Below are 13,058 nucleotides of genomic sequence, written 5' to 3'. Positions count from 1 at the left end.
GTAATCAAATGGGAAGCATCACTGATACACAGAACAATTGGGATAGATTTCAAAGGCACGATGCTTAGAGAAAGTAGCCATCACAAGAGATTACGTGCCATATGGTTCTACTTACATGACATTCTCAAAACAAAGCTGTGGTGTGGAATAGCATGTCAGTAGTTAGCAGGGTGGGGTGGGGGACGGTTGGGAGGGCTACCTTGCATGAGTTAGTGCTTGGGAGAGAGAGGATTGTTTGGTATCTTGATTGTGGTAGTGGTTACATGAATCTGTGTATGTGTTAAAATACATAGGCTTACACACCTCTTTAAAATGGGACCAGAGGAGAAAAATAAAAATTTGAAAATCTGTTCTGTACCAGTTACCTTGCATGTAATCTCATTAAATCCTTACATACTGCAAGATTGGTTATTAACCCCATCTTACAGCCAAGAAACTTGAAACTCAGAGATACTCAGCAACTTCCCTCGTCACATCACAGTGAATGGCAGACCCTTACTACACCTCAGCACTGGGATGGTCAAGTCTGCCCAAAGTAGTGTAAGACACTGGCTGGGAAAGACAGGCTGTCCTACCTGTTGATGTCACCTACATGTCTGGCTTCTGTGCACAGCCTTGCTGAGCTGCACCTGCTCAGCTCTAGTCAAGTGAACTGCAACACAATCAATGGGCTTCTTGGGCTGCACTGCTCTGCTTATATGGGTTGGACTTGGTGATTTTGAGGTATGTGAAAATACTGAACCAATGGGAAGCATGCTAGACTAAGACCCACTTGTGTTCAATTTTGACCCCTCCCTAGATAACTCAATCCTCTTCCAGGAGGGTGTTGATGTCTCTTAGGAATGCATTTTAAGCCCAGATAGGTCAACCTGAGCTTCAGACAGTATTCCTAACTACCTCCTCAGATGTCTCCATATGGCTGTCCCACAGGTACCATGCCCTAAAACTGAGTTCCTCACTACCCAGCAGCCCAGCCAGCAAAATCCTCAGTGCAAGCCAGACACCTAGGAGTCCAGGGATCTTTCCTGAAAACCCCTTGTTCTCACAACTCTCAGATCCAACATACCTCCAATGTTACCTCCTAAAGCTCTAGCATCCCCCACTTCTCCCTCTCTGTACCATCTTCTACCACTCCTGTGTCAGCCTCCTTCCAGGATTTACCTCTGGATTCCCTCTGCATTATTTTCTACCCCACAGTAAAGGGAATTTTTCAAAAATACAAATCTGACCATGTTTTCCCAGCTAAACATTCTCCAAAGGGCTTTCCAGTATCTTGAGATAAAGACAGTATCTTAATGCAGCCTCATCGCCTGCCTCTCCATTTCCTTCTCTATCTTCCTCTGTAGTTTCCTGCAACCCTCTGCCCATCCTGGCTCCAAACACACTGGCTTACAGGTATCGTGCTGCCTTGTGCCACAGGGCCTTTGCACATACATTCCTGCTGGCTGATACTCTTCTTCCCACTCCTACCTTTTGCCAAGTTAACCTGCTTCTTCAGATCATGCATCAGAGGTCACTTGCTTCCTTTAAGGAAGCCTTTGCAGACCTCCTACACTGTAGAGCCACACTGTCCTCAACATAGCCACTGGCCATGCCGGCTATCAAGTAACTGAAATGTCCGACTACTGCTGAGGAACTGGACATTTAGTTTTAATTTTAATGAATTTCAATTTAAAAACTGGTACTAAGTTCAGTTATATTTGAAACAACTAGGGTATGTCAATCTTTTACACTATAAATTTAATGAAATCTAGGTATAAATCAAGTATTTTCCACAAAATTTAGCATCTGAATTGAGAGTAGCTGTAAGAGTAAAGCACACACCCAAATTTCAAAAATGGCAAAAAATAGAAATGTCGACTATCTCATTAGTGATTCTTATATGGACTGTATGTGGTGGTAACATTTTAGATATATTGGCTTAAAAATAGAAGTACTAAAATTCATTTCACCTGTTTCTTCTTCCCTTGTATTAATGTGGTAGTACCGTATTTCTGTCAGATTCAGAGGGCATTGTCCAGAGGGAAAGCCTGACCACGCTGGTCCTCCGGGTTGGGGTTCTTGCTGCCCCCCTCAGTGGAGGGCAGACGGTTGCATGGGCCGGGATCTGTCTCCTTGAGTTGAGCCAGCCTGGGGCACCAGGCCAGTCCTCAGTTCTGTCTCTTCGGTCAGGAGTCCACAGGGGGGGAAAAGACATTTAAGAGGATGTTAAAACAGCTTCACTTAGATAACAACTCCCCTACAAGGATCTCATTACACAGTTAACTTTGCCAGAACCTAGTTTGTAAAGCACATGATCACATTCAAGGCTCCCCGCACCCTGCAAGCGGCAAGCCACCCACTGCATCTGGGGTCTTGGGCAGGGGAAGTGTGTTGAGGAAGGCACAGGGAGGAGACAGAAAGCTCAGCAGCAGCTCCCCTTCTGTCTTCCTGTACTCTTGCTGCCAGGCCACGGCATCTTGGCAGCCAGGGAGCAATCACATTTAGTGACAGGGCAGGAATTTAATTAGTTCATCCCCGCCTTTACTGTCCTCCTGTAAGGTGCCTGACACCAAGAGCATTAGGTTCTGGGTACAGAACTGGGAGCTGGCGAGCAGCCCAGGTGGCCACCTCAGGAAGGAGTCGTGCCGGGCAGCGCTTCCCAGGTATTTGGATCTCAAGATCTTTACACTCTTAAAAATGAGGACTTCAAAGAGTTTTTCTTCAAGTGGATTGTATCTATCAATTTTTACTATGTAAGAAATGAAAGAAAATGTTAAAAGTATTTTTTATTAATTTGTTTTAAAAGAACACAAACTAGCCCATTACATGGTTAACATAAATAGAAGCAGCTGGATTCCCCCATCTGCAGTCAGGCTACTGCACTATTGCACATCACATGGCCTCTGGGAAACTCAGCTGTGCACTGGACCATACACTCTTTTCTAAATTTAATTTATTATTATTATTTTTAAGATTTTATTTATTTATCTGACAGAGAGAGAGAGACAGCGAGAGAGGGAACCCAAGCAGGGGGAGTGGGAGAGGGAGAAGCAGGCTTCCCGCAGAGCAGGGAGCCCGATGCGGGGCTCAATCCCAGGACCCTGGGATCATGACCTGAGCTGAAGGCAGATGCTTAACGAGTGAGCCACCCAGGCGCTCTCTTTTCCAAATTTTAAAGCTGAGTTTTCAAGTCAATATTTTCCCCCCTCTGGAAGACTCATCATGAAGGTGGCAGAATAAGCAATTATCTACAATCATCAAGCATTCATCCCTAATGAAAACTATTAAGCCAAAATTAACAGGAAAGTATTTTAATGATATTTTTGTAGCACAAATAATTAAACTGAGACAGGTAAGAGGAATGTGAAGGAATCTACAAAACCATAAATAATATTCCTTTAAATCTTGACATAACCTAGATGCTGAGAATGAATGGGTATCCTATCAACAGAGTTTCCATTTCTCCTCTCAAAGGCACAGTCTGGGCGACAAATCCAACAAAGAGGTCTTTCTTGAGCACCAGTGCCCTGTTGTCATTTACAAGTACTGTAATATTTGAAACCATCCATCTCTGCAGATCCAAATGACAGTGTCTGTCTGAAGCTCATTTTGATGGCTCCTCAGGCCCCTTCAGGCTGGACTTCTGATTTCTCCTTTCTTTCTGACCCTGAATTCGGAAGAGCTTCTTCCTGAGGTCCTTCTGTCGCTTCAGTTTCTCTTCTTCCTCCTTCTGCTTCACTTTAAAGTGTTCTTTATTGTGCAGATGTCGTTGCTCCTTGGCCTTCTTCATCTTCTGACTGTGCACTGTACTCAGAGCGTCCAGCAGTGCAAGGATCTGACAAGGACAAAACCCAGTGAGCACCAGAATACTCCTACATCATGCTTTCCTTCTAAGTTTCAGGGGACCTAAACACCTCAGCTGATGTATCAAAACTAGAATCAATCTATGATCCAAATGAATATTAAGTCAGGGAAAATTTATCCTGAACTAGGAAATCATAATTGCATGGAGGCATCAGTAGGAGCATATTTACTGAGCAAAATACTTAAAGAATGGCCTTCATCAATAACCACCTTTGTTAATCACTGTGGATACAGTGTACAACTAAGACAGAGTGATTTGCCAGCTGGGTGCCTATTACTCCCCATTAAAATGCATAAGACACAGCATGACTAAACAAAAGAAGGGAAATGGACTCTGGCCTTTCCTCTAACTTCCAGTTCTAGTGCCTCAAATAAGTCTGGCTCTTATCCTTTCCTGAAGAAAAATGAGAACGCAACAGAAACACCAACTGTGCTACTGAGAGCATTACTTTCACATCTAAATGCAACACGCAGGAAGCCATCCGTTGACAGTACCTTCCTCTCATGAGGTTCCCGTATGACAGCTGGTCTCAGCCTGTCCTTCGGCATCTTGCCTGCCTTTGCTTGGGTCTTGGGCTTGTTCTTAAATGGCAGGGCCTTCTGCAAGGCTTTTGGAATGTGCAGTGAATTAAAATGTTTCTTTTGCCTCACAATCGGCTAAAAAGAAAAATAAAAACAGCGATGTATTTAAATTATGATCTATATGCATTTAAAACTTGCCTAAAATCTTCTCAGTAGATTGACTTTTCCACATGATCAGTAACACCAGAGTCTGCTGATCATCAGAAATGAGGATTCAATCATCCATCAAATGTGATTGCCTCAATGGATGTACATTGCTCTAGGCGAAACAGAGAAATACACAGAATATACTTACAATTCTCCCAAAAAATCAACTGTGTCCATGTCTATGGTATGAACTATGGGGATCTCAACAGAGCAGATGAACACATCCAAAGTTTCTTTTAATGGAAAACCCACATCTTATTTTGGGGGCACTGAGGTAGTTTCTTCTAGCCTAATAACAATAATCTAGGTGTTCATCTTCACTATCAACCTCTGTGGATTTAAGGACATAGTTCTTCCTCCAATCAGCAGTAGCTCAAGTGTTCCCATCCCTGATTCTCATTAAAAAGTTTAATTTTATTCTGTTTCTGATGGAAGGCCAGCTGAGAAAAATGAGATTTAAATGACATATAAAGAATAAATACTCTCTACATTCAATTTTTAAGGTAATCTAATTTCTATGCTTAAATTGAGATGACCAAAACTCTTAACTGCCTCAAAAATAGTTAATAAGTGCAAAGTCTTGCCCTAGGTCTTTACCAAGGTCAACATCAACTATATAGAGAATATTGCTGCTATGTCTTTAAATTTATTATTAAAGACATCATCCATGATAATATTCAATATTCTCTGTTTAGGAGGAACCTAAAATGCTTAGAATGAAGGAACTCGGAGAAATCACATTCTGAAAAAAGAGTAAGCACCACAAGCTAGAGCTGGTACTTGTAGGTACCATGTCCTGTAGTATATTTTATTAGAAATTCATGTAACAGGATTAAAAATTGTATTATTAATTATTTTATTAAAAAAGTAATGCCTAGGAAATTTGTTTCTGGCAGAATGGCAGACTGATATCCTGAACACCCCTCTTATTATAAAACAATTTATATTTATCCTGCATTAAAACAAATCTTTTCAAATGCATTGTTAACCTGTGAAGAAAATAATGAAAGTTCTCAAAGACCAAAATCCAAATGAAATGGGATTTTGAAAGGCACTGAGAACTTAAAATTAAAAAAATACTGATGATGCCAACTACTGGCAACTACTGTTGGTGGGAGTCTAACCTGGTACACTACACCAGAATATTGTAGGCATCATACAGTGAAGCTGAACACGTGCATACCCCATACCTGGCAATCCCAACCTGGGGGGATCGATGCAAAAGAAATGTGTGCACATGAACACCAAACAAGTCACATGTAAGTGTTCAGGGCAGCATTTATAATGGCCAAAAATTGGGAATAATGTCCATCAATGAATAAACTGACATTATAACATAATAGATTTCTACTCAACAATAACAACAAATGAATGCCTACAAGAACATGAATGAATCTCATAAAACTGAAAGAAAAGAAACCAGGCAAAACAGTATATGCTATATTTTATAAAACTCAAAAACAGCAGAATTAATTTATATGTCAGGAGTTGAGAGAATGGCTATCTCTGAGGTGGAGGTGGGGTAGTGACTAGGAGAAGTCACAAGGGGGCTTTTGTCGTGCTGGTAATTCTATTGCTTGATCCAGGTGATGGCAATTTGGGTGTGTTAAATTCATGAGCTGTATGCTTATGATCTGTATATTTTTCTGTATTTAACACTTCACTACAAAGTTTATTAAAACTTCCCAAAAGAACCCACTCACATTGCTTCAACAAAAATTAGCACATTAATGTTTTTTAAAGTAATACATGTATCTGATGGGGGAAAAAATAGTTCAAAAGAGTATACAATGAAGAGTTTGTCTCCTTTCCAACCCACGAAAACCCCTATTACCACTTTCCTGCATTCTTTCCAAAATATTCTATGAATATACATGTTCATTCAAATTTAATGGTAGGTTTCCTACTTGAAAATTGAAAACATAGAAAACATTATGTACAAAGCATCTGGATGACCCCCATCTATGGAGCACACGTGTGAGTGACTGTTACCTTATACAAAGAATCCTTGTTGGGCTTTAGTTTGACACCATGGGCAAGCCGGAGTTGACCAGTGGTCCGCATTCCTGACCAGGTGTCTTTCTCACCAACTGGTTTCAACAAAGATGTTACTGGGTTATAGAAGGCTGGAATGGAGACAGGATACCAAGTTCTCATGAAGACAATATCTGGAAAAAGAGACAACTTACTTTAACATTTTCAAAAGAAGATTCATCTTGTCAAGGAAAAGAACAAAACATTCACCCCAAACTTCTCTAATTGGCTGCACGGTTTTTGAAGAGAGACTTCACCAAGTAAACTACTCTTTAATATCACAAAACTTGCACTGGGTGTGAATCACATGGCTCCACACACAGCGTGACTCGGCACACTGCATAAGATGCTCCAACTGGGGAGAGCTGGAGCCGATTCCAATTTTCTAAAACCTGAACTACAACCTCTAGTCTACACTGGCTAGAAATCAACAGTGAATAGTAACACGCTGTTAGGATCATACTACAAAGTTATATTTACCACTCATCAGCAACTTATCCTCAAAGCTGGCCCGGAAAGCTCCTTCTGGAGCCCGGAGTGCTTTCTTGATCTGTCCCCTTATGCCACTGACAGTTCGAATCACAGCGCCTTCAAATTTGGCCACTTCCAAGGCAGAATTAAACATTCCCTATAGGTATATGAAAAAAAATACATACACACAAAATCAGACATTTTACTTCTTATTTCATAAATGAATCCTTGGTAAAAAAAAAAAACAAACAAAAAAAACTTCTTTAATAGTGCTAAAATAATCAAAATGTTTTTTCCCCACCAAGAGTGGAATTACTAGGTCAAAAGGAATACAATTCTATTTCATCTTCCCCAAAATAACATTAATCAAGATTCTATTGTAGGCTCATTAGCATGCTCATCACCGATATCTTTGTAGAAGAAAAGATCAAAAAGATATCTATCAGACTGAACTGGCCTAGAGAGCCTTTGCTATCATCGGCCAGGGCTGGGCTACAGCTCATATCCTATGACTTAGGTGCACATGCTCAGAAAAGAAAGAGAGTTGGATAAATGTTAGTGACTTTATTACCTGATATTACAAGAATATTTTATGATCATCTTAACTCAGTACTTTTATGGAAACCCCCACTAATAAGATTTTCAATAAATGTCACTCAAACTACCCTCCCACATTATACTGCATAATAGAGCATCCATTTCTCCATACCCCTGCCAACAAGTATTTTACAAAATACTTTGTCTATTTTTCTACTGAGGTGTTTAATAAACCTATGATTTCCCCCCTTTCTTAACACAAACCAAAAAGGCAGGGAAAAAAAGCCAGTGAATGAGATTACATATTTTCAATATTAGCTCTGTCACAGTCCCACACGGAATAAGGAATAGCCTCGATTAGTAAGTAGCTCTATTAACGTCACCTTGAAATTTTCTGAGCATATTTAAGTAACATAGAGACCAAAAGAAAGTAGTAAACCAAAAGTAGCAAAGACCAAGTTTATAAAAGATTTCAAATACTCTTTTGAAAACATCAGACTATATTTTAGAAGTATTTCATTCCTCCTTCAATAAAATATACATTTATAAATATGTGAGTATACAGATATACGGACCTTAATGAACGACGTATTCTTGAAAATTTTGTAAGGAAAACCAGTTAGCTTTAATTTCTTCACAATTTTTATGGATTTATCCAGATCGAGGACAACTCCTGTGGCAGCTATCCGGAAATCAGGCTGGGAAGAACCCCCAAAATTTGAATACAGGAATAATATCAGTAAGAGAAAAACTGTAATTCTAGGATGCAATAAATTCCTAAAGTGCATTTCACTTACAACCAGCTAAGAAAGAACAAAAAAGAATATCTGAACATACAAAGCAGTATTTTAACAAAATCTGAAGCTATAATATATGTAAGCCAAACTAATGATGGTGTCTTGAGTATTCTCTGGAGGGTAATTTCGCAATAACATAATTTTAAAACAATGACCAATTTGGAATGGAAAGGAATATGAAAATTTGGTTACAATGTTTAAGAAATTAAATTGTGGACCCCCAGAGCAGATTTCACCTGCTCATTATTCTGTTTTCTGTCAAACAGGGCCAATAAAACCTGCTCTGATTGATCAAATGAAGACTGTATGACCATACTTTGCTAAACCAGCATTACTAGGGCTAGTCTTATGTCTAGCTGGTATCCGAAGTATCCTTAGAACCTAGTATAATGTTTAGCACATGGTGAGCACTACTTAGAATATTTTTAGAAAAATAAGGGGTGCCTGGGTGGCTCAGTAGGTTAAGCGACCAACTCTTGATTTCAGCTTGGGTCATGATCTCAGGGTTGTGGGATCGAGCCCCATGTTGCGCTCCAAGCTCAGCAGGGAGTCTGCTTGAAGATTCTCTCTCTCTCTCTCACCCTCTGCCCCCCCTCCACGCATATGTGCACACTCTCTCTAAAATAAATCTTTTAAAAAAAAAAAAGAAAAAAGTCCAAAAATGCATAAAAATATAAAATGTCATCAGTACCATAATAATTCCACCTCTCCCTTCATTCCCACATCCTACTTAAAAAGATGTAGAAAAATTAAAAGCAGAGAGAAGTTTGCTATGAATACTAAAAAACGAGTCATTTTCAACTTCAAGATTCATGTACACATTCCATATCCAAGACATACTTCTCCTACACAATCTGGAAAATAAAACATTCAAGATATTTACCATTATGCCACTGACAGATTGTACTGCCAAGAACCCAGTTCCCTGTGGAGTGATTGGACCTTAAAGAAAATAGGAAGAAAAAAAAGAAAGAAAGAAAGAAATACAGTGAATCACAAATTCTGGATTCCATTTTACATATGTACCTCAATCCAAAAAAAAGAGAAAAATCTTATGAATTGGGATTTAATAGAGAAAAGCAAAACTGTAATGGCTTAAATTAACCTACAAGCAAGTTATTCCAATCACATATTACCCCAAAAGGTTGCTCCACAATGCATGTGCTGTGGGGTGTATTTTAGAAGCCTTTGTCTTCCATTGTGGTCTTCAATATAATAGAGTGGAATAGTCTGAAACCTCCTCCACCCTACAGAAAAAATGACTGGATCTCGGGACTTGAGGATTTTCTTATACCAACGATGTTTCTTCAGACGCATCTGAGGGGAGAAGAGATTTCAATAAGATTAGTGGTGGAAGTATGTCCCAAGAACCCCAATTGTCAAAGCATGCAGCAAAGGGTACCTACCTGTACATATCCAACATTGCCTTCACTATTGCCCAAACCACCCAAAATAATTGGGTAATGGGGGTCAAAGTTAAGCACAAATTCACAGGGGACATTTTCTATCTCAATTCGAACATACATCCCAGGTCGAAAACCCTCATATTGAACTCTGGCTTCATCATCTTGATCTTCAAATTCTGCTCGGTTAAGCTAGATACGAGAGCAGGGAAAAAAAACAATTAAAAAACCCACAATGCTGTTATCTTTAATAAAAGTTAAGATTAACATTTTAAAAAATGAGCACTTTCTCATAAAGGAACACAGACATAATCACTTATGCTTTATCCTCTTTAAAAATAACATACATTCTTATCTGTACAGTTTGTTCAGGATATATCCCAACTGTTTTCTCCTTTGTTGCTCCAAGATACAGCAAATGCAAACAACTCTGAAAGCAACCCTTAATGCTGGTCAGCCAACACTCTCAGCTTCCCAGTCCACACTTTCTTTTCTTACTCTCCAATATCCAATATCCAGTATCTCCTCCCTCATCCTCACTCTCAGCTGTTGACTGTTTAATTCACTCAAAAACTAAGCAGTCTAAAAGAATCTCCACAGCAATCTCTTCTACCAGGGTTTATACCCACATCCAGCCTTCTATTTTATCTTGTTATTATTATATTTATTACTTATTATATTACTGAAATTAATTAAAATTAAATAAAAATTTTAAATTCAGTCCCCTGGTCACAGTAGTCACATTTCAAGTGATCAGTAGCAACACGTGGCTAGTGGCTACAATACAAGATGGCACAGATAGACATTTCCGTTATTACAGAAAGTTCATCTGGGCAGCTACTATAGATTTATTTTATGCCAAACTTCACTTGCATACTAGGTATCATTCACTCTTACTGAACTTTATTCTAACAGGTCTTGCCTGCTATTTCTCCCATCTTAACATCTTCTTTTGACTCTACTTCCTCCAACTACTGCCCCATTTCTCTGCTTCTCTCTGAAGTAAAATGGCTTATAAGTTTTCTATATTCATAGTCTCCAGTTCCTCTGCTCCCATTCTCTTAAATCCCCCCAACTTGGACTTTAACCCACACTCCATAAAAATGCTTGCCAAAATCACGTAGGGTCTCCACATTCCAATCCAGTTGTCAATTTTGTCTTCATTGTAGTTAATACATCATCAGGATTTAAAATAATTTATCCCTCCTTCTATGGTGGCTTCCAGCTTACTTCGTGTTCTCTTCAATTTCTTCTCTCTCCTGAGCATGGCTGAATCCCCACTGCTGCTTCATCCTCTCCGCCCAGCCTCTTACAATGGAGTACCCACTGTCAGTCCTAGTCCTCTCCTCTCCTGCTCCACGCTCACTTCCCAGGGCATCCCATCCACTTCATGGCTTTAAGTAGCATCTAGATGCTGAGGACTGTACATCCAAGTCCCTGGCCCCAATCTCTCTCCAGGGCTCCTCACTGACTACTTGAAGCTCCACTTGTCTGAGAGAGATCTCAAACCCAACAGCTCTAAACTTCATCTTCTTAGACAAACCTGCACCAACTAGAGGTTTTCCTATCTTACTGACAACTCAATCCTTCCAGCAAGTCATCCTTATTTCCTCTCACACACCCCACAATCTACCTTTGATCTACCTTTCGAAAGTGTATATCCAGAATTTGACTCTTTCGCCTCCACTGCCACACACGTCCCCACCCCCCATGGCAAGTCACCTTAATCTTACTGAACTCTTGCCACAGCAATCCTTTCAAAGGTAAGCAGGTCATACGTGTCTTTCCTCTGTTCAAAACCCCCCATGGGTCCCCATTTCACTCAGAGTAAAAAATTCAAAGTCCTTTACAAAAGGCCACAAGATTCTAGGTGATTTTAAGTTATAAATGAACTGAAGCAAAGACTTCAGAACTAGCTTTACACGTCTTAGTTACTAACTTCTATCAAAAGTCAGTATAGACTTAGAACCACTATATTAATGACTAACCAGGAGATACTTTCTTTGAACAGATGAAAGCCTAGGTTGGGCAAAGCCCGCTGACGGCATTTTCAGAAATCATATGCTCAACCTGTTTAAGATGTATTAAGATATGTTCTAGTTTACAGGAATTATTGGTGGTCCCCCTTGTCAAAGCACAACTCAAACACTCGCCATCAACTGCATACACATCTTTGTATCTCCTTCAGAGTGAGTTCATCAAGTCGGTCTGTTCAGCATCCCAGGCAGGGGGGCCAGACTATCTTCTTTTCAGCATTCCACGTGTTCCCTTTATCTCCACATCTGACTCGACACTTGTATTCCCTCTGAACTCTGACCAAGGTGAATTTTTAGGAAAGCCTCCCTGGACAGCACTGGTGTATGCATAAGCACTGGTGTGTGCAAGAATCACCTACCCATTCAAATTAATTATGATTCCAGGGAGCAGTACTCAGAATGCTAAGGCAATGCCTGCATTTAAATAAACACTGTCTCAAACCACCACACTGAGAGATCCTCAGCAGTTGCTGCCTGTCTCAGCCATTTTTACTTCCTCGATGCTTGGTATAAAATAGATATTGGTATCTTTCTGGTCAATTTCTGATTGAAAAAACAATCAGATGACTGCATGAATAAACACACTTATCTGCATCTTGACCTAAGAATCCAAACCTGAGGCAGAGAAGCAGGTCAGGAAGCAGAGACCTAAACGAAATTACGTATTCACAACACTGTATTATAGCCTTGAAATAAAGCTGATAGGAACCAAGTTTTCTTACCTGTGCTTGTTTATGCATTTCTCCTTTAAGATCATCAAAATACGTGCTTTCTCCTTCATCATATTCTGCATCAAACATCTCCTTCAATTTTCTCTTCTTATCCAAATGCTTTTTCTTGGCACTTTCCTCTGCACTGGGGTCAATTTCTTCCTTAACTTCTTCTGCATCTTCAATCTTAAATTTCCAGAAGAGAAAATTTTGTAAAAGTTTGTGGAGATCTTTTCTTTAAACATTAAAGCAGATTTTTAAAGTTCTATCTGAGCTGCAAAAGTCTTGGTTATGATCATTAGGAAGACAAAACAAAAAACAAACGAAACCAAAACACAGCCTTTGGCTCTAAATAACATGTACTACTACAAGAGACATTTAGACATCTGCATTACAATACACTGTCACTCCTTACTCTGGCTGGGAATGCCAAATATGAATAAAAATAACAGCAAGTGTCCCCACCCAGATGCTCCCCAAACACTGTTCTAAAGA

The 13,058-nt window shown here is 39.7% G+C and overlaps 1 protein-coding gene across 2 annotated transcripts in view; it reads right to left on the bottom strand.

The window, feature by feature from the left end:
• Positions 1-3,277: 3,277 nt before the first annotated feature.
• BMS1 (BMS1 ribosome biogenesis factor) overlaps positions 3,278-13,058 on the bottom strand; it is a 43,253-nt gene continuing 33,472 nt past the window's right edge. For both annotated transcript variants that reach the window (XM_036084685.2, XM_078077403.1), the window contains exons 15-23: positions 12,576-12,749; positions 9,821-10,009; positions 9,551-9,731; positions 9,298-9,356; positions 8,193-8,315; positions 7,090-7,237; positions 6,568-6,743; positions 4,342-4,503; positions 3,278-3,817 (exon numbers count right to left, since the gene is read on the bottom strand). In XM_036084685.2, the coding sequence (XP_035940578.1) occupies positions 3,587-3,817; positions 4,342-4,503; positions 6,568-6,743; positions 7,090-7,237; positions 8,193-8,315; positions 9,298-9,356; positions 9,551-9,731; positions 9,821-10,009; positions 12,576-12,749 (1,443 nt within the window). In that variant the 3' untranslated portion in view covers positions 3,278-3,586. The remainder of the gene's footprint in view (positions 3,818-4,341; positions 4,504-6,567; positions 6,744-7,089; positions 7,238-8,192; positions 8,316-9,297; positions 9,357-9,550; positions 9,732-9,820; positions 10,010-12,575; positions 12,750-13,058) is intronic.

Source organism: Halichoerus grypus, chromosome 7, assembly GCF_964656455.1.
Source record: "Halichoerus grypus chromosome 7, mHalGry1.hap1.1, whole genome shotgun sequence".
Taxonomy (NCBI): domain Eukaryota; kingdom Metazoa; phylum Chordata; class Mammalia; order Carnivora; family Phocidae; genus Halichoerus; species Halichoerus grypus.
The sequence above is the reverse complement of the archived record's forward strand: the minus strand, read 5'-3'. Positions and strand labels throughout refer to the sequence as shown.